The sequence below is a fragment of the Suricata suricatta genome, chromosome 6 (assembly GCF_006229205.1).
Source record: "Suricata suricatta isolate VVHF042 chromosome 6, meerkat_22Aug2017_6uvM2_HiC, whole genome shotgun sequence".
Classification (NCBI taxonomy): Eukaryota; Metazoa; Chordata; class Mammalia; order Carnivora; family Herpestidae; genus Suricata; species Suricata suricatta.
In genome coordinates this window covers 83893514-83920442 of record NC_043705.1, presented here as the reverse complement: position 1 = coordinate 83920442, position 26929 = coordinate 83893514, and the positions used below count along the sequence as shown (strand labels likewise).

General features: G+C 45.5%; 1 protein-coding gene across 1 annotated transcript in view; it reads left to right on the top strand.

Moving 5' to 3' along the window:
- MCC (MCC regulator of WNT signaling pathway) overlaps positions 1 to 26929 on the top strand; it is a 257976-nt gene that overhangs the window by 173876 nt on the left and 57171 nt on the right. Inside the window, exons 5-6 of the mRNA XM_029942717.1 lie at positions 13073 to 13236; positions 15641 to 15847. Coding sequence (XP_029798577.1) covers positions 13073 to 13236; positions 15641 to 15847 — 371 coding nt within the window. The remainder of the gene's footprint in view (positions 1 to 13072; positions 13237 to 15640; positions 15848 to 26929) is intronic.

Sequence of the window (26929 nt, the reverse complement as noted above, 5' to 3'; positions counted from 1 at the left end):
CTCAGATCCTGGAGCCTGCCTTTGGATTCTGTGTCTCCTTCTCTGTCTGACCTTCCCTTGCTTGCTCTCTCTCTCTCTCAAAAATAAATAAAACATTAAAAAATAATAATAGTAAAAGAATGAATGGGGGAGGCAGCTACGAAATGGTTGCTAACATCTCAGTGGGCACAATTATCGCTAGGATCAGGGTGGTGGTACCTGAGATCTAGAAAGGTATAAAATTGGCAAGATCTGCTGAAGGATTAGAAACTGGGCGAAAGGAGGAAATATGAGTGTGGAGATGTTCCCTTAGTGTCTGGATTGTGCAGTGGGTGGGTGATGCTACAAATTGCCAACACGAGAGCACAGGAAAAAGAGCAGGTGGTTTTGCTTCGAGTTTTGTTTGGTTTTGTTTTACTTGAGGGGTTGGGGGTGCAGGGTGGAGATCATAGGTTTTGTTTGGGCAGAAGTCTGAGGTGTCTCGGGTCTGTGGGTGGAGATGCTTCCGAAGACAGCAGGTATACATAAGAAGCCACAAGGAGAGGTCTAGGCTGAAGGAACGCAGTTATTGCAGATGGTTGCTGAAGCAGAGGGAGGCCATGGGTGGAACAAGGGGTACAGAGAACAGGAGCCTGAGCTTTGAGGACCGTCAACCTGAGCTTTGAGGAGGAGACTCTGAAGAGCTCCTGGCAGGGACTCGCCTGTCATCATTATAGTCTCCGTTTAAATGCATCTCCTCTGAAAGCATCTTGTGAGCACCAGTCTGTTCAGGTTCCTGTGTTGACTCTCGCTGCCCCATTTGTCTCCTTCTATTGAATTGAAATTTTTAAAAATTTTGTTATGTTTGTTTATTTTTGAAAGAGAGAGAATGCAAGCAGGGTGTAGGGGCCAAGAGAGAGGAACCCAAAACAGAACCCAAGGCAGGGCCTGAACTCACGAACTGCGAGATCATGATCTGAGCCAAAGTCAAACACTTAACTGACCAAGCCACCCAGGCACCCCTCGAATTGAAATTTTAAATGATATATTTCTAGTTCTTTTCTTGACTGACTCTCCCACTAAACTCCACTGGACAGAAGTATATTTATTTTATCTACTAAAAGATTTTCAGAGCCTGCCATTGGGCCTGGCCCATAGTGTGTGTTCAGAAATTCTTGGTGGAATGAACAAGTAAAACAGTCAGTGAGTCCATCAAGCAGTCGGCCATCCAAAGGTGTAGGAAGGAAACCAGGAGAGCCATGTTTAGGAAGCCAGTGGGGCAGAGAATACTCAAAAAGGAAAGAAGTCAGCAGGAGGGATTGCTCCTAAGGCCAGCAAAGTCCTTGAGGGCTGTGAACTGAAACCGATGTGATCTCAACAGAAAAGGCATGAGAAGTGGAGAAACCTCCAGGGTCCTCAAGCTCTTGGCTTCAGGCTGAAACTGTGTCTCTGAAACTCACCTGAACCCATATCCCGGGCCTTAAGTTAGAACACACATAATCTCCTGGGACCATCCCAGCTGTGGGCTCAAGTCCCACATGCTGCTCTGTCACATTGGGATCTCGAACCCTTGTGGCCCCAGGCTTCTGGACTCTGTAGTGGAACAGGTGCTCATGGCCAAGATGTTCCCATTCAACCAAAGAGATGTGCCTACACTGATCCCTCCATTCATATCTCTAAAAGCGTGTTTTATGAAATTAAATAAGTGCCCCATATGCCAACAATGTTTCTTAAATAAGGTGGGGAAGTGGAGGGATAAACCTACCTGCGTGGACCAGGCGTCTTTCTGGTGGGACTTCCTGGGGCTCCTGACAGAGCACTTGGTAGCTCAGGCAGTCTTCCCAGGAGCCGTGTCTGCCTGTCTACACCATGAGCTGGCTTCGTTTTCCTGACTCACTAATCTCAAGTCCTTTCTTTCCATCTTTTTCCTTGATATAAATATGATGTTCATCAGAGCCAGTGATAGTATGTTTGTTGACAAGACTGAGCTCCTGGTGGGAAAGGACCCTGTCTGAGCAATGCCTGTATGTACACAGGCGGCGCTTACTCGTTTGTTCAGCAACTCACTGGGTACTGTGTGAGGGGGATGTAAGTCAGCGGGTCTGCCCTCAGATCACTGTACTCTCACGCTTCGTTCTCTCACACCCAGAGTGACATCCCGACTCCTGACATCGACTGGGCCCCCCACAGAGCTACGCCTCTTTCACTACAGGCAGCCCCCTCCCCAGCCATCCCTGGTTTACCCCCAGCCATGGCCATGCTGGCCTCCTTGCTGCCCCCACACCCGACCAGCTCGTCTTGTCTCCCTGCTCCTTCTGCCTGGAGTGCTCCTTTGCTGAACCGACCCTCGGCTTCCTTTGCATGGCTGCCAGCCGGCCCGGGGCAGAGGGTCCTGGCAGAGCACTGTGGCCTTCCCTCACCCTCACTGTCAGGTGCGCTCCTCTCTTTCAGGTTTCATTTCTCCTCACAGCTCTTAGTGCTTCCTTATGACATGGTGTATGGCATTTATTTCATTGTGCGTTATCAGTGGTTACCAGTCACTCACGCTAGACTCTAGAATGCAGGCGCCACGAGGGCAGGGGCTCCGCTGTCCTGTGTGCCAGTGTAACTGCCCACAGAGGAGGCCCCCAGCATTGAGCAGCAGGGAATGCCATCTTGGAGCTCACAGTTCTCTGGAGGAAGCAGACAAGGAAACAGGGAATGACCAGCAGTGGAGCAAGGGCCACAACAGGAGGTGGACAGGGGCTTCTGGCAACACCCTCAGGCCGGAGCATCAGAAAATACATCCCAGAGGTCACATCTAGCAGAACTCGGGGGACAGGCGGGGGCGATGCAGGTAAAGAGCGGGGGCAGGCGGGGAGCCCCTGAGGCACCGGGCCAGCCCCCGCCAGGTCTCTGAGGAGGGCAGCACAGAGACATTAAGGAGGAGGAGCGCATTAGGGCTTCTGCAGAGTGCTGCCCCTGTGTGCGTTCATCAGAACTGGACGACTGCTGCTTCTTATCCCTTTGCCGTTTTCCAATTAAATGGCTTTAGTAGGGAAAAAAAGCTTCCATATATAAACACCATTATAGGAAATCATTAAGAAGCAGCCATTTCATTATGGTTGCTATATTTGCAAACCTGCATTAGCAACCCAGAGGTTTTCTTGAGCCGGATTTTATATGCAGGGTTTGCTGCAGTATATTTGCCGATCTTCATTTAAGATAGCAGGAGTTAGTCCGGTCTGCTCCCTTCATCAGAAAGCGCTTTTCTTGTTTTCAGACCCCACCCATCAGAGCCAGGCTGCCCGGTCAGCGAGCTGGCTCCTAGGCAGTGTCCTCAGGCTCCAGAGGAGTAAACCAGCAATTTAGAAGGTGCTTCGACATACCTAACCAGTCCTGTGACGGAGACGGGTCCTGGCAGTGTCTCATGGCATCTTAAAATAAATTGTTTTACCTCTGTTCAAACCTGGTCACACAGTTGTTTGGAAAATAAAGGTAATTAAGTAGACAAAGACAAGGTCGTAATTACGGCTTGGGGATTTTATTCCCTTTATTTGGCAAAGAGCTCTAGTTAGGGAGGGGCTGACTCAAATAGATTGTTGTGCTCACTTTGTGTGGAGCATTTACATGCATCCTCATGTTTAATCTTCAGCCTTGAAAGGAGGCCCTGTGAATCTCCTCCTCTGTAAAATTGGGCTAACAGGGTTCAGAGCGGTTGAGTCACTTGTCCAAGGCCACACAGCTAAGCAGTTGTTACAGTTGTCGGCACCCTGTTTCTATAGATGGCTTTGCTCTGACGTGCCCCTGCCTAAATCATGGAATGTGCCTACGGTTAGTGTGTTCCACTAGTGATCCTTCGAGGTCTCTAGTGCTGATGGGGGAATTTAGGGAGCAGCTGTGCCATCACAGCACCTGGCTTAATAGCAGTGTTTGTTGTTAATGGAGATTTTGCAGACCTCCATCTTAGGAACAGCACTTTGAGGCCAAATGATTCTGGCTGTTGCCATAGAGCAGAACACAGATGCGTGTGCATGTTCGTGCATGTGTGGGGCGCATGCTCCAGCAGGCTGCTCCCCCAGCTCTGTTAATGGAACAGCGCAGCTCATCTGGAGCAGTTGTTCGTAAAACAAAATCCTTGATCCACTGGACCTTTGCACAGCCTGCGTTGGGTTCTGCTCCTTGTTTTGAGATCTCTTCTGGTGTTAGGTGAGAGATTCTTCTTTCCCTGGGATCTAGCAATGCTCACTGTTCCATCCTTAGGGATGAAAGGAAGCATATGATACCTTGTTTGCTGGTGGGATCATTTAAATAGAGATTTCCTCCTTATGAGTAGTTTTTGGAGGACAACCAAGGAAGAATTTACACATGAAACCTGGCTCTTTGGCACAGCTGTGACTATGAAATATGTTTAATGTTAAAGCCAGGTTTTCCTGGCTTAATGGCCGATGAGGCTTAATGGCTTCAGGAAAAATGTTCCAAAGTGTCAAGCAGCCACTCCCAGTGAGGAGAAAGGGGGGTCAGGGCAGGGAAAGGCAGCCCTGCCTCCTCCTAAAACGATTTCTGCAAGGTTGGAGAGAGTGTTTACAAAGCAAGGGAGCCTGTCTGGAGAAATTTGCATTTTGTTAGGAATGAGGGTGACTAGATAGGTCCTTCAGCAAAGAACTTTTAGAAGATCGTCAGATCATTTGTAACCTGATTGTGGAACTTTGAGGAGCCAGGCCACAGGTTGGAAAGGTTAGATGAGACTGAAAATAGCCCCGTGAGTTGCTGATGGAATAGGCCGAGCCTTTTGTTGCCATTTTGTTTTTCCTTCTCCTCCCTTTAACTGGGCGGCTTAACTTCCCCTAAGCAGTTCACAGTGTTGGTCATCCCTGAGAACCAAGCCTAGAGGAGACTTCCAAGTTCTAAACTTTGACTCACTGGACTCTCTGAGGTGGCTACGTGCTTTCTTCTTGGGATAGGAGCCTGGTCAGTTAAGACCTGTCTGCGAATGTCCACAGGGCAGAGTGACGGAAGAGTATATTTGAAATCATTCTGGAACTTTCCTTACAGTAATCAAGCTTGTAAGCAGGAATGGTCACTGCTCCACTCCAGTTTATGTGACTTTGGAACATTTCCCTCAAATTATACCCAATAGTTCTTCAGCCTCCAGAAGAAACTTGGGATACAAGGTGCACATGGCAAGGCCTTGATCTGCCATCTTTATTTGAAATGAGTTCCCATAAATATTGGGGTTCAGGAACTCCTTTTATAATATAAGTTGTCTCAATTTTCTAAATAGACTGTGTCTCTTCAGGTAAAATTGTTTTGCTTGTTTGCTTGTTTGTTTTTGGTTTTACTAGTTGGGAACTCATGACATGTTTTTCCTTAAAATCAGCATTATAAAGGAATGTTTGCTTCCAAGACCAGCCTGTGAAAGCCCGTGTTAAACTGTAATGGGAATAAGGTATGGGACCCTCATCAGTGTTACTACAACCCCAACCAGCACTGTGACCGTTGTTCCCGGGAGAAAGGATTGTGTCGACCATATCTGGATGTCAGAGGCACATCTCCTTCCTCCCTTCTCGTGGAAGCTTTGGAAATTCATCCATCCCTGCCACAGTGAGAGCCCCGGGGTCTGGGACTGGTACTGACGGGCTGCCCTGCACTGGCACTGACGGGCTGCCCTGCACTGGCACTGACGGGCTGCCCTGCACTGGCACTGTTTGCTCTCAGGGCTTGAGACTGGGGCCTGTCTGAAAAGGGCCCTTGAGCTGAGACGGAAGATCCAGCCACTGAGGAAGGACCATTTGGACCAGAGGTTAATGATCTTGGGGAAAGAGTGGTCAGAGGTAATGTTGTAGAGAAACAGACTGTGTTAAAACTGCAAAATGACCGTAGCAAAAATGAAAACAAATTCGGCTTGGTAAGTTTTGGCTTGAAAGAGAAGTCCTAAAAGTAAATGGCGCCTGGGTGACTCGGTTAGGCGTCCGACTCCGCTCAGGTTATGGTCTCACAGTTCATGGGTTTGAGCCCCTTGTTGGGTTCTGTGTTGACAGCTTGGAGCCTGGAGCCTGCTTTGGATTCTATGTCTCCCTCCCTCAGCCCCTCCCCCACTTGTGCTCTGTCTCTGTCTCAAAGTAAATAAACATTAAAAAAAAAAAAAGTCCTGAAAATGCAACTTGGTTTCCTTTGGGAAAAGAAACACATCCCTTCTAGCAAAGTTGGGACCCATCTAGCATGGCAGCAGCTGGTGGCTGACACCCTGACTCGTGCCTGTGGTCTTGGGGGACCATTTGGGTGTGGCAGTGACACTTCCCAGAGAGCATTCTGGTTCTCGTAGCTGCACAAGAAATTGATTATCATAGGGGTCCCCACATTAAATCTAGACTCAGTGTGTCCATGTTCTGGCTTCGAATGTTATTTATTTCCCCCTTTACTTTTTATTTTGAAAAACTTAAAACTTACATAAATGGTAAAATGAACCCCAAGAAACCCTTTGTCTAGATTCACTGGCTACTAATGTTATGCCACATTGGATTTTTGTGCACATGCAGACTTTTTTTTCTGAGCTATTTGAAAGTAAGTTGCAGACATCATGCAACTTACTTCATGCTTCACCCTAAATATATCAGCACAAACCTCTTAACAACGGGGAACTTCTCTTTTTTAACCACAGCACTTTGATCATACCCGAGAATTTTAACCCAGATGGAACGTTATATATAGTCCATATTCAGATTTTCCCAAATGTGCCATTAATGTCTTTTGTTTCTTTTGTTTAATCCAGGATCCAGTCAAGGCTCATACATTATATTTAGTTACCGTGTCTCTTTATGTTCCTTTAATCTAGATAGAACAGGTCCCCCACCTTTCTTGTCTTTCATGACATTGACCTTTTTGAAGAGGCCACGTGAATAGCATCCTAGAAGGTCCCTCAGTTGTGGACAAGCCAATTGTTTTCTTAGCATTAGATGAGGTTAGCATTTTTTGCAAGAATATACATGGGTGATGATGTGCCTTCACTACTGTGTTGCCACAGGAAATTCATGGTATCAGTTTGTCATTAATGGCAGTATTGAGATGCTTTTAAGCTATCGGGACCCTTCTGCGCCTTCCTGCCTTCAGGAGGCATAGGCTCGGTGTGCAGTACGCAAGGTGCGACCTTTATGGATACTGTCTTACTCCTTTCTTGCAGACCTCCCGTTGTCTTCTGTTTCTTCCTTTTCTGTGTTGCTTTGTTGTGGTTTTGCTTCTTCCTTGCTGCATGCCGCCTGAAGGGGGCTGCTTATAGAGGAAAGCCACAGCCTTCCTGGTTTCATCCTTAGAGCCGCAACAGCAGCTGAGATGTTACATCCTTAGGACATTACAACTGGCCTCTTAGAGGACTGTCTAGGTTGATGCTGAAAAAATCTGTAGCTCTTTGCTCCACTTGACTTGCCTTATGAGACACGATGTACACCCAGGCAGAACAGGCGTGGGGGCCCGTGTGCTGGCCCTTGGAAGGCCGTCGGGGGGTGGGGGTATGCCGTGGGCTGCTGCGCCACACAGGTAAGGCCTTTGGACTGTTCACCGCAGGCCTTCAGCAGCTGCTGTTTCTCAGACTGGCTCAAATTCACTGTGCCTCGTGTCTCTAACTGGAGCGGACACATCTGCCTTAGGGATCCGCCCATTTGAAAGCTTTCTGCCTCTTTAGCAGGGTGTGGTATGCCACGTGATAGGTCTTAGATTTGATGATTCTTTACCAGTGCGCTGCCTAACAAAAACTGGATACTTTTAAAAGTTGCTTTTCAAAAGAAGTCTTTCATTTATTTTACATGATCATCTCAGGTGGTCTTTATAGAGCACTGGTCCATGGCCACTGTTGTGAGCATCTGGGAACACAAGGACTAATAAACAGTCATTGGTCCCCAGGGTTGGACTTAGTAGGGTCGATATGTCAGTTAATAAGTAATTACAGGGACTGCAATGCCTCAATGAAAGAAGTAAGACTATAGGTGGGTGGGGGCTGGGCAAAATACGTGAAGGGGAATGGGAGAGACAGGCTTCCACTTATGGAATGAATGAGTCCCAGGGATGAAGGCACAGCACGGGGAATATAGTCAGTGGCATTATAATCGCACTACGTAGTGACAGCAGCTATGCTTGTGAGCACAGCATACTGTATAGACTTATCCAGTCGCCACACTGTAAGCCTGAAACTAATGTAATATTGCGTGTCAGCTACACTACAATTAAAAAAATTTTTAATAATTATTTTTAAAGACCATAGGTAATCAGGGAAGAAAAAGGGTAATTTGAGGCAAAGCTTGAAAAACAGTGTTAGATGCGCCTGGGTGGCTCAGTCGGTTGAGCGTCCGGCTTTGGCTCAGGTCATGATCTCACAGTTTGTGGATTTGAGCCCCATGTCAGGCTCTGTGCTGACAGCTAGCTCAGAGCCTGGAGCCTGTCTTCAGATCCTGTGTCTCCCTCTCTCTTCTGCCCCTCCCCTGCTCATGCCGTCTCTCTTTCTCTCAAAAATAAATAAAAACATTAAAAAAATTTTTTTAACAATAATTATTTTTAAAGACTATAGGTAATCAGGGAAGGCTTCCTAGAAAAAGGGTAATTTGAGGCAAAGCTTGAAAAACAGTGTTAGGAGCGTCTGGGTGGCTCAGTCGGTTAAGCATCCGACTTCGGCTCAGGTCACCATCTCCCGGTTTGTGAGTTCAAGCCCCGCCTTGGGCTCTGTGCTGACAGCTCAGAGCCCGGAGACTCCTTCAGATTTTGTGTCTCCCCCTTTCTCTGCCCTACTCATGCTCATGCTCTGTCTCTCAATAATAAATAAACATTAAAAAGAAAAGAAAAACAGCTGTTAGGAGGAAGAGAGGCTGAAGCTTCCAAACGAGGCTGGCATATGACCGTTAACTGTAGAACAGAAGCCCCAGGAGCGTGCGCTCTTGAAGCTGCGACTGTGTTTTGGAGCAGGTCGTTCTGGTAAAGGTGCACAGCTCAGAGCCAGGTGGACCAGGGGAAGTGTTTCTAATGTCTAATGTTTAATTGGGATTAGGGCTTTTATAGGAGGTTCAAAAAAACAAAGAACATGGGGCGCCTGGGTGACTCGGTCGGTTGGAAGTCCGATTTTGGCTCAGGTCGTGAACTTGCCGTTCTGAGTTCAAGCCCCGTGTCAGGCTCTGGGCTGACGGCTCAGAGCCTGGAGCCTGCTTCAGATTCTGTATCTCCCTCTCTCTGCCCCTCCCCCGCTTACACTCTGTCTCTGTCTTTCAAAAAAAATAAATATTAAAAATCAAAAACATAAAAAAAGAACAAGCAGCCTTTGACACCTGATTCCAAATGAACCAACTCTGGGATAGTTGCTTATATGGAACTCCAGGGGTTGGCTTTGCTGATCCTGAAGAAGAAGAAAGAAGAAAACTAGTGTATGTGTTTCAACCAGCAAGAATGCTGGTTTAGGTTAGTTTTCATTGCCGTGAATGCCCCCTTACCCTCTTTCCCGATTCTTCTAGTACCTGGGTCTTCCCTCAGACAGCAACATGAGAACCTAAGCCTCTGCATTCTCCTTGGGAAAATGACCCTGAGCTCTCTTGTCTTTAGCCCTTCTCAGAAATCTAACCGGGAGAAGTTATATTTAGAGCCGATAGCAGAGGCAGGGCTGATGAGGTGGGGGGTACTCAGTGAGCGGCAGTGGGGGAAGCGGAGGAGTGCCATGGCCATGCCGAGTCCAAAGTGGCCAGCTGCTGGCCACTCCACAGATGGCTGTCGTGTGAGGAGCCAGGCCCAGTATTGCCAGACCTGATTTTACAACAATAGCCATAATTTCTAATGACTTTCAAATGTTGACAATTAATTCAAAACTGTTTTTAAAAAACCAAAAGGGCTTTGCCAGCTATCAACCCCTGCTTGTCCAAACAGAACGCATCCTGGGTTGCAGGTGGCTAGCTCTCTCCTCTGGTCAAAGGGGGATGTTCATTCCATTTACTCATCTGTGTCCCGTTTCATCTTTCCAGCAAATTAGACAACTAAAAGGCACAAAGCCAAGACTGTGAACTTACTCCATCCCAGAATTCCCTTCACATTGTACTTTCATGGCCCACAGGTTATTTTTAATTGAAGGTTAATATAAGAAGAAACCATATGAAATCTGTCTATGAAACTGTGTCTGAGGAGACTGGCAATCACATTGCTTTACACCACATACGAGGTCCCATGTATCTAAATTCTTTCAGCATCAGTTGCTAAGAACACATTGTCTCTCTTGTGAAACTGGAATGCTTCCTCCTTTCTAACAGGACATGTTTCATTTTTGCTCTGGCTGCCAGGAAGCTCAGGGCTAAGTGGCAGCGTCCGCCCCAGCAGCTGTGTGAGTCTCCATTTGCATCCTCGGTCTTTCCTGGTTCTGTTCACTGTGCTTCCCCCTTTCTCCCTCACCTACTCTTAAGCACTTAATCATACAAATCATTCAGGGGTGCCTGGGTGGCTCAGTCGGTTAAACATTCAACTTCAGCTTAGGTCCTGGTCTCGCAGCTCACGAGTTCGAGCCTCACATTCTGAGCTGTGAGCACAGAGCCCAAAACCTGCTTCAGATTCTGTGTCCCTCTCTCGCTCTGTCTTTCTCCTGCTCATTCTGTCTCTCTCTCTCAAATAAATAAACATTAAAAACAAATACAAATCATCCAGGAATGTGTGTTAGCTTCATCTTAGTGTATCAGGAACCCTGCACCTCAAGGTAAAAGATCATTTGGAAAACTTCTCTGTTTCTTACTTAGAATTAAGTGTGCTCCAGAGACCATTCCAGCAGGGTGCTCCGCCCTCCTGGCCCTGAGTTGGTGGTAGGCACCTGTGCTCCATCTCTGGGCAGACTTCTACAGTGAGGAGTGCCTCTCAGTTGTTAGCAGTTCAGGGCACCGTCCGTGATGAGGACAAATAGCATAGGGTTGATGTAAAACATGATGCTGCCGGCAGCCCATGTTTCCAGTCTGTCTCTTAAATATATGATGTGAGGTTCATATTTGCCCACTTAAAAATAATTCTTGATCGCCTACACTATTCTTATTGAAGACACACTGGTGAGGAAGATCAAAATTTCTTCTTGGAGTTCACATTTCAGTAGAGAAGAGATAAGAGGTCAGTCAGATCAGATCATGGTAATTGGTGTGAAGAAGGCAGGATAATGGGATCAGGGCTGAGCCGGGAGAGGAGCTGGAACCCCAGGCTTTAGGTAGGGAAGAGGCTTGATGAAGAAGTGCCCTTTGAGCTGAGAACTGAGTAAGTGGAGACTTGGGTAGAAATCAGTCTTGGTAGAGGAAATCGCAGAGGAAAAGGAAGTCCTGGAGCAGACAGAAGATTGCTCCAGGGATAGACGAAGGTCAGGAGTGTGAACGGAGCAAGGGAGGGGAGGGCGGGCAGATGAGGCCAGGACAGCATCAGTGGTTCTCACGCTGGCTGCACATGAGTTGAGCTGAAGAACTTGGAAAACATTCCCAGTGCCCAAGCCCCACCTCCAGAGACTGTGATTTAATTGGTCTGGGGTGGGGCCTGGACATTGGTAACTTATAAGAGCTCTCCAGAAAATGCCATGGTGCAGCCTGGGTTGAGAACATCATCAGTCCTGATCATGCAGAGTCTCTCAGACTCTGGTGAGGAGTTTGACTTTAGCTGAATGACAGTGGGAAGCCATTAAGTGGTCTGCGCAAGGGGAGTTACATCTGGCTTAGGTTCTTAAGAGGCTCACTTGGGCTGCAGTGTGGGGCATGGAGGCTGGAGGTTGTTTAGGTGGCTCCTTGGAGAAGTCATGGTAGTTCAAACTGTGGTGGTATCTGTGGAGATGGTAAGAGGAGCTCACTTTGGGCATAAGCTTTGGTGTTTGCACTCAAAACATGGGGAGGGTTCCGGATGTGAGGCAAAAAGAAGTGAAGCTTGCCTGACAGTTGCCCTGAGTAACCGAGTGGATGGTGACCCGATCCAGAGACGGGTAGGGGCGGGCGTGGGAGGAGGGCAAATGATTGTGTCCATCGGCTGGTGTGAAAGCCTCAGGCTGTTTTCTATCTAGATTGAGGTAACATGGAGATGCAGGCAGTCAAATAAGGTTGGCCAAAATATTCTGATGAAGCCTGTTTCGTATAGTACTGGGTTTTTTTTTTTTTTTTTTTTAAGTCTTCCAAAGGTAAACAGCAAAGGCAATGGACTGTCTTAGTGCATGGAGCCTGTGCTGAGGGGTGGGGTGGAGGGTGGAGAAGAGAAACTGAGGACCTTGATCCCCTCTCATGCAGGAGTCCGACTGGCTGTAGGGGAAGAATGTACCCTGAGAGGTGGCTTAGAGCGAACACCTGTCTTGCTACAAGAAAAGAATCCAAAATAGCAGGTTATTTGTGTTTGTTTAAGGGGAGTCTTTTCCAACAAAATTACCTGCTAAAATATTTGTAGCTCACATTAAATTATAATTAACTTTTCCTCCCAAACCAGGCCCTAGATGTCCAGCAATTAAAAGTAACCCATATTTTTAAGTCAGAATCAAATTACTGGAATTGTTTACAAGACCTTTACATGGAGAACATAATGAACTTTATTAGAATGGTTTACTTTTCCCCTCCTGGAAAAGTGGGTCAAATTGCAGCAGTAGAACATATCAGAACTGAGTCCTGATTATAAGCTCATTGAAGGCAAGCACTGTCTTCTTGCAGTTTTTTTTTTTTAAATGCCTGGTGTCCCTGTTCACTTTGGGCCTTTTGTTTATTTAGTAAAGTTATGAGATCTTAGCTGAAACTCTGTGGAGTCTGCTCGTCTGAATGGCTGAGTAGGAAGGTGGACCAGAAGGCGTCTGAAATCCCAACAGCCCCTCGTGGGACCTTTCTTCATTCTTGCCAAAGAATTTGAGAGACCGCTGTTTTCTAGGGGAAAGACGAGAGCATTTAGGACAGCATGGCTATCTTGAAAATGGCCAAGATCTGAAACTCCTAAGTAAAGGTTTTATGTTGGCTCTAAGCCTCAGAGGCAGTGCCAGCAGCCTGTGAGATGAGGCCACAGAGCATGAAAGTTGGAAATACAAAGCTCCGTTGCCATTCCATTTTATCTCCTGGGTCCCTCACGGTAAGTGAAACAGAGCGCCCGTTGCTCACCTGCTTGCTTAACTCCTGGCATCCACATCCACTCCCAGATAATTGCAGTGACCTGAACTCGGAGCTGCAGAGGGTGCTGACGGGCCTGGAGAATGTGGTCTGCTGCCGGAAGAAGAGCAGCTGCGGCCTCTCCGTGGCCGAAGTGGACCGGCACATTGAGCAGCTCACCACGGCCAGCGAGCACTGTGACTTGGCTATCAAGGTACACCATCCCCACCCTCTGGCCTGCTCTTTGAGAGCATCCAAGGGAAATGGTCACAGCTCTCTCTTTTGAGGTGTGCTTTTCTCAGATACGTGTTAGGAATGAGCGTTTCTAAGAAAACCATACTATACATTGGAGCAGGGAGAAGTAGGAGCCTTATACATTTTGTTGGACTGAGTCAACCTTAAGAAAAAGTCATGGGGTACCTGAGTTTCTCAGTCAGCTAAGTGTCCAACTTTGGCTCGGGTCATGATCTCACAGTTTGTGAGTTCGAGCCCCATGTCAGGCTCTGTGCTGACAGCTTGGAGCCTGGAGCCTGTTTCAGATTGCCTCCCTCTCTCTCTGCCCCTCCCCCTCTCTTGCTCTGTCTCTCCTTCTCTCCCTCAGGGGGAAAAAAAAAGAAATGACAATTTCCTTGGGAACTTTTAGATTTCGAGTATTGAACTGTATCATTTTTCTATGGTCCATCATGTACCACTTCAAGTTGTAGGATTAACTTGGAAGTTTTATTTTAGCTTTAAGGCCCCTAGACTATTATTTCAGAAGTTACCCATTCATGGTGCTAATTCAGGGTCTGAATGAGTCCTCTATCCTGAGCACAGTGGACTAGATGTCAGCCACTCCTGTCACAGCCATCCGTCTTCATGCTTAGGGAGCACCAGTGAGGAAGGGGCTGCATCTGCACAGACCCCTCACGAGCGATGGGATGCCAGGTCCTGTTGCTACTGGGCCTCTGGTATCTTTATGCCACTTCACCAGATCTAGGTGATCTAGGCAGAGCACTTCACCCTGAAAAGTCTGGGAGGAGCCTACATAAAGGGAAAATGTGATATATTAATTGAAAATACCTTCAACACTAGGCCCGGGTTTCTATCCACAGGAATCCTGGATTTCACAAGTGAGCTGTGGTATCTCCGTGAACCATGATTCATGTGTATAACACAGCTGGTTTTCCATCTTACTCATCTCAGTTACGAATATATAGTTGATGTGGTTTGGGGAAGCAAACCATGGGCGTTTCTTTCATTTTAGTCTCCTAGGCCCTATATTTTTTTCTTTTTTTTAAATATCATTATTTTTTAATTCTTGAGAGACAGAGGGACAGGGTGCGAGTTGGGGTGAGGCAAAGAGAGAGGAAGACACAGAATCTGAAGCAGGCTCCAGGCTCCAAGCTGTCAGCACAGAGCCTCATGCAGGGCTTGAACTCATGAACCGTGAGATCATGTCCTGAGAAGTTTGGTGCTTAACCGATTGAGCCACCCAGGTGCCTCTCCCAGGCCCTATATTTGATTGTAACGTCAACTTAGGTGCCAACCCTAGCCTCAGCATGGAGAGGACAGAAAGGGGCTGAGGATTTCTGATAGCCAGCAAGAGCCTGGAACACGACCCCAGATTTGAGGGACGAGATGAAGCCCCACATGGGGACAATGGCGACAGGATTTGGGTAACTTTTTCATCAAGGAACCAACATGAGTGTCCAAGGGAGTAATCCCCTCACATTCTTGAATTTTTGAGACCACTTGTTTTTCCTCACATCTCCTCACTGCCATCTACCCTATGTGGTAATCCTCCCTCTTTTTTCCGTATCAGTCGGCTTATGTTTCCTATGCCAGAGGGCAATGGATGTGACCAAATAGTTTTTGAAAGCAAGCAGAATGAGTTCTTCCTTTTATTTCTAATTTTATATCTGTTTCTTCTCCATTAATACTGTTTTAAATGAATTTGTAAAAAAAAAAAAACCTCCAAGTACTATTAAGATTCTCTTCGTTTTAGCTCATAGCTGTCTTATTAATTAATTAAGTCCCTGCTGTCTTAGAAGCATCCATAACGAGCTTCATCTTTTCTGTGTCACTGAGGTTTATTTTTATCTTTCCCATCTTGCGACTGAACCTCATTCACACCTTCTGAATTCTGATATGACACTAAAAGCTGGAAACGGTGATGGGATCCCCGGTATCTTGGAGTTGAAATGCGTGAGGCCTCTAATTTAGGAAACTTCAAGTTAGATTTTGTATGCTGTTAGCAACTTCACATTTGCACCACGATGGTGATCAACCGGCTTGCTGTCTGGTTATGTGTATTCACCGACTCCACAACGTGGGTGGAGGAGATAAACATTTGTGCGGACGTGGCAGTTAGAGCCACAGAGAGACAAACATACCTTGGAGGGACAGTGTTATTCTTACTCTGGGAACTGTTGGGAAAAACAGACCGTGACCCGGGCAAGTGACAGAGCCTAATCCATAAACGGGGAGAGGATACTTTGGGGGTAGTCATGGTCCCTGTTTGCAGTGGAAGGGTTGTAGAACCCACTCCTCTTGTCAGCACTCGCTCCCAAGCCACCTGTTTGCTTCCTCACTCCTTTCTCCAGGTAAGCCACTTGCCTTGTCTTTGTGCTTTCCAGACAGTCGAGGAGATTGAGGGGGTACTTGGCCGGGACCTGTATCCCAACCTGGCTGAAGAGCGATCTCGATGGGAGAAGGAGCTGGCCGGGCTGAGGGAAGAGAATGAAAGTCTGACCGCCATGCTGTGCAGCAAAGAGGAGGAGCTGAACAGGACCAAGGCCACCATGAACGCCATCCGGGAGGAGCGGGACCGGCTCCGGAGGCGGGTGAGCGCGCCAAGTCCAACATGGCCAGGCCTTGTCCCCCGGGCTGTGGGGCTGAAGGACACATGAGCATATGCCGCCAAGGGCAGCCCCAAGAATGTTGTGGGATTTGCAGTCTTGAGAATCTCCATCCCTTTCTGATCATAAAGTCATTCTCAAACAGGGAGTAGTTTGAAAGTGCTGAGGTGTGCAGGAAAGATTTAAAAAAAACACTCCTCTCTGGAATCACACATCTAAGTGGATAGTACAATTATATCAGCTTAGTGCTTCTCAAACCATTCTCCAGGGTATGCACATCTTCCCCCAGCTCAATTAAATTACCTTCTCTTAAGATAGACTAAAAATATTTTATAATTTGCAAAAATTTATAGAATTTCCCCTTTGCAGTTTCCTGTATAAAATTTTTTCAGTTTATAGTACTTGCTATCACTTACCTATACAGTCTAATGTGAAATGTCATCTCTAATGCATGTATTAATGTTACGATAATCATATATATGTGTGTGTGTGCATATGTACGTTCTGTGTGTTAAGTATGTGTCTATGTATGTGGAAATATTTTGTGGCATTCACTCCAACATACCCCAACATGCCAAACAGCTGTATGGCCTGAACCAATTTTAAGAGGAACTTGCTTAGGAAATACATCCATTACTAAAGGAGCCGATGTTTCAGAAGAGAAATGTTTGGTGGAATTGTTAAAGCACTTGGTTTTTCAAAGATGGAGTTTTTTTTTCAGGAACCCACAAGTATTTCTTTGTTTGGCTGTGAATTTGATCTGTGATTGCTCTGAGATCTGTGATTTTTTTCAAGCAATGAATTCTTGAATCAGAAACACATTCCCTCTAAACTTCACTTGCAATTACTAGACCTACTTTACTCTCTTTTTCAATCTTGGCAATATTACAAGCTTGCTTTCTAGTTGTGCTCTGACTGGCAATTCTGCACACAGATAAAGTTGACTTAGGTAAAGTACATTTAGTAGACCCCCCATCCTTCACCATTGCGTTTTCTTCTTTTATTTTATGGGTTTTTATTTATTTTTCTTTTTTTACTTTCTTTATTTTGAGAGAGAGTGAGAGAGAACCAGCAGGGAAGGGGCAGAGAAAGGGACAGAGGATCGAAAGCAGGGTCTGTACTGACAACAGAGAGCCTGATGAGGGGCTCAAACTCACAAACTGCAAGATCATAATGTGAACCGAAGTCAGACACTTAACCAACTGAGCCATCTAGGTGCCCTTCTCCTTTACTTTTATATTATTATTTTAATGTTTAGTTACTTTTGAGAGAGAGAGAGAGAGAGAGAGAGAGAGGTGGAGTGGGGGAATGGGCAGAAAGAGAGGGAGACAGAATTCGAAGCAGGATCCAGGCTCTGAGCTGTCAGCACAAAGCCTAACGCAGGGCTCGCAACCCATGGACTGTGAGATCATGACCTGAGCCGAAGTCGGGCGCCTAACCGCCTGAGCCACCCAGGTGCCTCTCTCCTTTACTTTTAAAGAACACCTTGGAAATAACTTGTCTTCAGTGAGGTCAGCATGTGTACATCGTTCTGTTTTAAATTCACACACAGGTTTTCTTGGTTGCCATTATATTTGAATGTGGAAGAAATTACTATTTTTGACCATGATCAGCTCTTGTCCTCATTTGTGGCTCATGTCACAATTAAAAGGCCAGCATTCCTGTCTCTCATATCCGAACGTGATTTTGTCTGAACTCACGTGCTTAAGCTTATTTTCAGTGCCCAGCTGTACGGGGTGCCATTCTCCGCACTTGCATCAGCAGGTGTAAATCATCCCAGTCAGCAGACTTGATCTGGGCAAGCTGGGGAAATTTACTTAGTGCTGAGGCCCACACCACCTGGAGCTTCCTGGGTTTCACTCCCTGATCACTATGACTAATGCCCTAATTAGGCGTGCTTGCTCTTAGCGTGCACATTTGGATGGTGCATGTTTTGTGAAGGAAATGTTGGTCTTAGATATAATTACATATTGTATTAGAATAAATTTTCTCCTCTAAACTTGAGTTACTAAAGTATAAGACAGCCCAGGATTGTGACAAGCAAAGGATGAAAAGCCAATCCCCCTTCTTCAAGTATTTTCTCCAACTCTGGCCTCATACTGCCTGGCCTACCAAGTCACCATGAATCTTTAGCAAGTTACCTAACCTCTCTGAGCTTCAGTTTACTCTGCCATGAAATGGGAATAAAGATAGTATTCAATGCAGGAAAATTACTTAATTCTCATAAAGCACTTAGACAACCTTAATTCTTTTCTTAATTTTTAAAAATATTTTTTATTTTTGAGAGAGAAAGAGAAACAGAGCATAAGTGGAAGAAGCGGCAGAGAGGGAGATATAGAATCCAAAGCAGGCTCCAGGCTCTGAGCTGTCAGCACAGAGTCCGACATGGGGCCCAACCCCACATACCCACGAACCATGAGATCATGATCTGAGCGGAAGTTGGACACTTAACTGACTGAGCCACCCAGGTGCCCCAGATAACCTTAATTCTGTTTGTACTTACTACCTTTGAAGTTTTGTAATTAATATGATTTTATACAATTTATATTTCAATTACATCCAAATCATAAAATGTTGAGCAACTTGTGTCTCTTCCTCAACTGGAAATGTCCTCAGGAATTTGTATACCTACCAATGATTTATTTCTGTATTTCAAAATAATTGTGGGTCTCTAGCAATAGCTGCCTTAGAATGCCAGTTTGCTAGACTTTAAATTCTGGATGATTTCCACCCACCACCACCCAATATATTTCATTTCCCTGAGGAGGACTCTGTCTTTTGTGGTTCATTTTCTTCTGTTCTTCCTGATGTGTAGCTCTTTGGAATGATTAAGGTACAGTTTCGTTTTCATCTCTGTGATACCACAAGGCACATGGCTTGTTTGCCTTTGCTGCCTTTAGAGCAGCTCTGAATCCACAGTTCTTCAAAGTTGCCTGGAGAGCAACTGGGCCACGTTTCTTTTCATTGCTTATATTCATCGTATGGAATTTGAACTGGCCAGATCAATAGGACTGGTGCTTGCCCCCTGCCTGTAATTAAACAAAGTGCTCTCAGTAGGTTTTCTAAGCCTTGTTCAAGATTTAATTAAATTAGATCTTTAATGTCAGTTAACAGATTGTGCTACTTGGCAGAGCAGTAACTAAGGAACAACAGACAATTTTTATTATTGGTCTCAGCTCATTATTAAATGAGATAATCATTTATGTCTGCATGCTCAGTAATATAACCATTCATTTCCTCACACTTTAAGAAGTGGGCTTAATTTAGGTAAGGTAGAATTAACTACTCTAGAAAGGAAGCCCCTTGCTCTTCATTCATTTATCCATTTCATAAACATGATAGGCCATCTCGTCTCTGCTGGGCAGAGAGGTTATAGCGATAAATAGACATAGTCCTTGGCTTGAAGGATCTTGGAGGGACAGGCAAGTCAACAGGTTGTACAATGGTGTATGTTATCTTATAGGGAGGGATGAACACAGAGGGCACCTTGGCAGTCCAAAGGAGCATCCTTTGATGGTAGGTTCGGCCTCACCACCCTATTAGCATCTTTTACCTAATTGTTTAGATCAGCTGCCATGTAGCAAAACTCATCAGTTCTTTCCTCAGATAGTTGGGTTAAGCAAACTGGATGTGACCATGGGCTTGTGAATCTGTATCCCATTAAGTCATACACTTAAATCAAAATCAGGCCATACAAGTTCCTTCTGAGATTTTGTACAATTTTTCGGAAAGTTCTACAAATTCATGGCATAAGGTGGTGGTAGGAGGGTTTCTTCTGTTTACCCATGCCCCGCCTGGGTATTTTCAGCATGTCTGGACGTGAATTTCATCAGCCACTCCTGGGCTTCCTTCATCCTTGGGGTTTGACTTCATCTTTGAGTCTCCGGTCAGTAAATTCAAGAGACTAGAAGACACACTGGTTTGAACTAAATAAAACTTCCCCCCTCTACTTCTGCTTTCCCTCACAATCTCTTAAAACCCGTTAGTGTTATTTAATTGACTTGGCTGGGGAAGGGCAGTATTTTCCCTAGTCCTAAGAAGATACAAGTGTCTGTCTTTTCCAAACCAATTACTTTCTTGATTCCTAAATCAAGTTACATTTATGAAAGGATTTCATTGTTTTGTGTTATACGACCCATGTAATCCAAGTGGAATCAGTGTAGCTAAAGTCTTTTAAAATGGGTTCTTAACATCAGATTAAAAAATTTTTTTAATGTTTATTTATTTTTGAGAGAGAGACTCACAGTGTGAGTGGGGAAGGGTTAGAGAGAAAGAAAGGGAGACATAGAATCCAAAGTTGATCTGTCAGCACAGATCTGTCAGCGTAACGTGTGGCTCAGACCGCGAGATTATAACCCGATCCCAATCAGACACTTAACCAACTGAGCCACCCAGGTGCCCCTTAACTTCAGATTTTTTTAATGGCTGCCACTTGGCTCCTTGGCCAGGAAAAAGGATAAGTAAATTTTTAGAATGCTGCAATGCCTATTTCCTTCCGCGTTACCTCATCCTACCTAAAGAAAGTAGCTTCAAATTCCTAGTAATGTAGCCTTTGGGGAGGAGGGGAGCCGAGAAAGGAGGATTACAGGTAAAAAGAGAGAAATTTCCTTCACACATGGTGCTCTCTGTGGACCATTAACTCTAAAGCTCTTCAAAGTAATAATCCTGTCATATATTCCTTTGGACCACTTTTTTTTTAACTTATGATTATAATTTTATGACAGCAAAAAATCAGAATGAACCAAAATAAAGATGCACAGGTCTGGAAGGGGTCCAGATGCAGAACTTCCTGTTGTCTTCCCTAAGTAGAACCCTGGATGGTGTTAACTTCCTTTTCAGACAACGCTCACAGTATTGCCACCTAGGGAAGTTCACCCAGGCTTCTGTATCCAAAGTTTTTATTGAGGTTTCATAATGTAGATGTGATTGCTCGAATTATTAGCCATGTAGCTGGACTCAATTTCCAGCTGCTTCTGCTTCAGGAGATAAGGCCGATATCCTTCAGACTACCTTTAAGTCTGTGTCATGACACGCATGATAGAGCCGCACTGTGTCTGCCGCTGTCGTTTTACTAGAGTTCCAGGAGATTGTGAGGGTCCAGGGCTGTTCTCAGCCAGGTGTGCATGTGTCCCATGAACTCACCAACTGGGGCCATTTACAGGACATCTTCTAATATGACCACCTGGTCCTCCCCTAGAGCCATTAGTTCTAAATCCATTGGTATCGGCTTCTGAATCCTGAACTGGTTCTAAACACCAGATCCATCGTCAGTATTCACCTGTTACCTCCATGGGCCCTTGTCCATCAGTGGTCGTGCTTAAAGGAGTTGGAAAGAGGAATCCAAATTAAGCCAAAGAGCCTGTTAGAGTAATTACCTTATAGGTTGACTGTGTATGTTATTACATACTTTTTTCTACTAATTAATCCATTTGTAATGCATATTTACTAGTAGGCTGCCCACCTTTACCAGGAAATGAGATTTATAGTATCAGACGGAGGTGTCCAGAGCACCGTCTGTCTCTGAAGCAACCATCCATTCACTTTGTCTGAATCGTCTCCTGTTGTATGCTAAGTCCATATCCCTTTGATATTTTTAACTAAAAATCAGTAACAGTGGAATATTTCTGGAAGTGAAAATGTGACCTTATGTAGGTTAAATAAAGATTCATCTCCGGTTTGCCTTATTTGGCTTTAAGCCCCATCTGAGCTCTTTCCGCTCTGCCTCCCCCTCCATGTTGCTTTTCTTGACCACAATGTCTGTATATGGAAAATGCAGGGCCGCAAAATGGTACTTTATATTTACTATGAATTTATATATGCATAAATTTACATTGGCTATGTGTGCATGTATTTAAGATAGACCAGAACAATATAATCCAGTCTCTTAATAGTTATGGTGAGAAGAGGAAGCAAGTACCTAGGAGTGTAGGTCAAAGATACTTAAACTTTTCCACAGTGTTCTAATTTTATTTTTTTAATGAATGCGTTCTTTTGCATAGCTTTTAATAGGTGGAAGTATATTCATAGAAGTAGAAGGAGGGGTGCCTGGATGACTCATTTGGGTTAAGTGTCCCAACTCTTCATTTCGGCTCGGGTCATGATCTCATGGTTCATGAGTTCGAGCCCCATGTTGGGTTCAAGCAGTGCAGAGTCTGCTTGAAATTGTGTGTGTGTCTCACTCTCTCTGTCCCTCTCTTCCTCTGTCTCTGTCTGCTCGCTCTTGCACAAACTCTCTCTTTCAAAATAAATAAATAAAAACTTATGAGGGAAAAGAAATAGAAGGAAGGCTAATATGCCAAAATATTAGCAGAGACTAAATCTAGGCAGTGAAACATTTTTAAGTTAAGGAATTTTTAAGTTAAGGAAAAGGAAGGATTATAGACCGTGATCTGCGTCTCCCAGCTTCAACAACCAGTAGTCATACACAAATAGACTTCTCTTTTGTCCTCAATGAAATTTTATTCATATGTTGTTCCATTTCTTCTTAGGAATTTCTTTATATGAGAAAGACATTGCCAGTATTAGTCAAGGGGGTTAGAGACAGAGACACACACACACCTCCTGTTTTAAGAGGAGTGTGCTCTGGCTCCCGTGCTCTCCTTCCAACCTTTATGTTGGGGTCTCAGTTGTCTCTTCTTTTGTATGGTTGATGTGTTCCTCAGGATAAGGGTAGGTTACACAGCAGTTACCAGTTAACCCTCCACATTTCAGTGGCATGGCATATAAAAAAAATCGACTTCCTGCTCCCACTGCATGTCTGGTGCAGATTTGGGGATGAGCACATAGCTCTTTTCCAGGGACCCAGGCTGCTGGCACCTGTCATCTACAACGTCCCTGCACTTACGCATTTCCGCCCACAGCCAGTTGGCCAGAGCTGGACAGATGCTCCATTTAACCACAGAGGGCCTGAGAAATGTGAAGGCACGTGCGGCTGTTTGTTGGGCAATACATGTTCCTAACTCAGCTGGCATGTTTGCTCTGAGCGTTACACCAGACAGAGTTGGACATGAATCAGGGTGCCAGAGAAATAGGCTGCTGGACCCTCCATCTTGTGGTGGCTGTTCATGTCTATGTCAGAGTCACTGGGAAACTCTTTAGAAGGATATGTGCCCAGGCCCTTCCATGAGCCATTGAATCAATGAGTGGGGTGCAGGACGCTGGCACACTTCCTCATCTTGATCCCAGTAACTGCTCCGGGACAGGAAAGAGAACAAAGTATCCTTCAGTCACCCACTAGATGTGGGCCAAGACCCTCTTTACCTCTTTTCCTGTAGGGTGAGTGAGAAAGAGAACCTCAGCTTTTCGGGCACCTTCCTCCTGGGGCCGAGTCTGGCAGCGATGAGCCTGGTGTCTGAGAGGAAGCCGCCGGCTGTAAAGAGGTTGACCTGCTCTGTTCAGTCAGGAGAGTCACATGGGCTAGAGGAGGGAGGTTGGAGAGCGCTGTGATTATTCTAGAACCCAGCAGGGCACAGGCACCCTGGCTTTCTGAAGGCAAAGATACATCGCCTAGCACTGTGACAACTTCAGGCACTCATCCAGGAAAGGAAAACAGTTTTACAAGGTGCTGCTTACCAATGCAGTCTTTTTTTTTTTTTTAGTGCAATCTTGATAGCTTATTTTTTTAAAAACCTGTTAACATTGATAGTATTAACATTCTCTGAACATTTTCAGAGAGGACTAAAAACAGATACCTCTGAAGGCAAAACAGGATTTAAAGCTGAAGTTCAAACACAGAACTTTGAGCATTTACTTGTGATGAGCAATGATTATGCACATCTTGTTCAATCTGCACCAGAATTCTACAAGATAGGTACTAGTGTTATGTCCTTCTTTGAGATGAGGAAACCGATGCTCGCAGAAGCTTGATAATCTTGTTCTTGTCTGCACTGACATTAACTCTTAGCACCGAAACTTGGGCTCTGCTAGCCTTTATAAGGGATGCAGTTTTCCTTGTCCTGTTGTTCAGATGCTTTTCCTGGGTCCTCTTCCCCCTTTTCTTCATCCTGTCTCCCGCTTCCACACAGATCAGAAATAAGTAAACCATCCTTTGTGACGGTAACAGAAACGCCAGATTCCTTAGGCTTCTATAGACCAATCCTGCTAGCATGCAAAGACAACACTAAATGAAGGCAAAAGGAGTTTGCTTTATAGAGAAGTTACTTGTACGTGTATTTATCTTGATTTGAGCCCAACAAAGCATAATTGGTAAAACTATCACCCCTCCTCTTTGTGGCTTAGGAAGTGTGAAGTGGGATCCAAGAACTCTTTAAAAACAGTTCCAGTTACTCTAAAAGGACTTCATGCACATTTGTGCCATGGAAAGTGTGAGGTAACTTTTTGAGTTGTGGACACCAGTGTTTGCTTACTACTCCCAGCCTCTCTTCTCCAACCTGGCTCCTAAATCCCAGGTCAGGCTGTTTAAAGGCGAGCTCTTGGCTATAAAGGAAGTAGCTGACTCTCTCTGTTGGAAAGCTGGTAAGAAATTAGGACGGCAGCCAAAACTCTGCCCTTTTCCCTGATGGAGCCATTTTGATAATCTGGTCCACGTTCTTCAGTGGGCTGTGGAACACAAGAGAAAACAATGTACCTATAAAATCTTCAGAGAATGGAAATGCTGTTGGTTTTCCTTCTTCTGTCCTGTGGTCCCATTCCTCTTGTGTTTCAGCCTACACAAAATTACTATGACCCATAAAATACAACTTTCCTGAAACACTGTGGAAATGAGATTCATAGGAACAAATGTGTGCCTTTTCTGTAAATGAATTCTGATTCCTCATTTGTTTGAAGGCTCCAAGAAAAGACCTCTAAAATCTCCAGTAAGAGACTGATTCTTGGGGCGCCTGGGTGGTTCAATCAGTTGAGCATCTTACTTCACCTCAGGTCAGGATCTCATGGTTCATGGGTTCAAGCCCCACGTTGGGCTCTATGCTGACAGCTCAGAGCCTGGAGACTGCTTTGGATTTTGTGTGTCTCCCTCTCTCTCTGTCCCTCCCCTATTCACACTCTCTCTCAAAAATAAGTAAGCAAAAAATAAATAAATAAAAGGAGAGACTGATTCTCGGCAAACTACCCATAAATCTGGACTCAGGGGAGGCAGCTCTCTGAGAAGCACATGGGACCCAACTGCCTGAAGCTTGTAAAGTAGAGCTTTTGTGGCCCAGTGGTTCTGCCCCTCTGCAGAGCAGAAATCGCCTTCTCCTCTCAACCAGCTCCATTACACAGTGAAATGATGAATTACACCCTAACAGCCTGAAATGACAACCACCCCTCCAGCACTGCTGTACATCCTAAGCAGAACAGACTCTTCCTTCTCTAGCTGATGATGGCGCTTCTAATTCTGCTCAGGACTCCCAGGCCACCTTTCATTCCTGTATGTCACTTGTCTGTGGACCACATTCACAGATGACTTCATCAGTGGATGCAGTGGCCTTGTCTTTGTTCCTCCACTGTCCTAGGAGGTCAGAGCGTCCAGCAGCTGACCCATCTCACACTTGGCCTAGCCTCCCTTTTTCAGTGGATCTCCCCTCACTTTGGAAACCCACTCCTGCGCCCGCCCAACCGGATGTTTGCCTTGCCAGCTCCGGCACCAGATACTCATCGCCAGCGTCGCGCTGTCTGGCTACCGTAATCTCTGCAGCTCCTGATCCCTCATCTTGGTATTTACCTTCTTGCATTTGTTTGCTTTCGTTTGGCTGGCAAGGGCCGAGAGATAAGCTAATTACATTCATCTGTTAAAGGCACACTCACTGATCTGTGAAAGGACTCTAGCTTAATTTATTCCTTTTATATCCCATTTCCTTTCCCCATTTTACATATGTTTTTATCCACAGTGTTTTGTGTGTTGCTTTTAATTTACATAAATGTGCTGTAGACTTCTTTCTCTCACTTCGCACTCTGGGTCTGTCTGTATTGCTGCACATCCATCCGGCCTCGAGTGCTGATGGTGGTCTTGTATTCTATTAAGTCACCTGCCTCAGGAACTGTGCCCAACAGCCAGACTTCACTACCACAGACAGCCTCGCAGTGCATGTACCCTTGCACATGCCCGCTTCGGGCCTGGGTGGAGATTTCTCTGCAGTACGTGTCCAGCAGTGAGGGTGCGGAGTCCTGGGTCTCCATAGCCTTAATTTACCAAGCCGCGCAGCATGGCTTTGCAGAACGGCCTGCCAGTCCTTCTGCTCATGGGCAGCACAAGAGGGTTCCTTCTGCCTCTTTATCCCTGCTGTCAGCTTTTGTGCTCACTGCAGTCTCTTTCATAGGGTTCGTTTTGGGGGTTCGGTTTCCTTGTTACCAAAAGCATGTATCCTTTAGGAAGTTCTTTCTGTGCGGACAGCTCAGAGCCTGGAGCCTGCTTCAGACTCTGTGTCTGCCCCTCTCCTGCTCGCTCGCTCGCTCGCTCGCTCTCTCTCTCAAAAAAAAATTTTTAAAAATTAAAAGAAGTTCTTTCAATATAGGTCTGCGCAGGGTAAATGCTTTATCTTTGAGCATGTCTTTGTCTTTGTCTATGCTTTTGATGATGGTTACCTAGCTTCCTCTTGCTCCTATAACAATTTGCCACAAACCTAATGGCTTCAAAAAAACATGTATTTAATATTTTACAGTTCTAAAGGTCAGAAGTCTGAAGTGCATCTCATCCACTAAGATCGGACTGCATTCCTTCCTGGGACCTAGAGGATAATCTGCTTCCCTGCTCTTCCAGCTTCTAGAAGCAGCGGGCACTCCTTGCCTTATGTCCCTTCCTCCTGCTTCTCTTTCTTTTCTTATTTTTATTTTTTTACTTAAAAAAAATTTTTTAAATAGTTCCTTGTCAAATTGGTTTCCATACAACGCCCAGCGCTCTTCCCCACAAGTGCCCTCCTCCATCACCACCACCGTTTTTCCCCCTCCCTCTTCAACCCTCGGTTTGTTTTCAGTATTCAATAGTGTCTCAGTTTTGCATCCCTCTCTCTCCCTAACTCTCTTTCCCTCTTCCTCTCCCCCTGGTCCTCCATTAGGTTTCTCCTGTTCTCCTGTTAGACCTACGAGTGCAAACATATGGTATCTGTCCTTCTCTACCTGACTTATTTC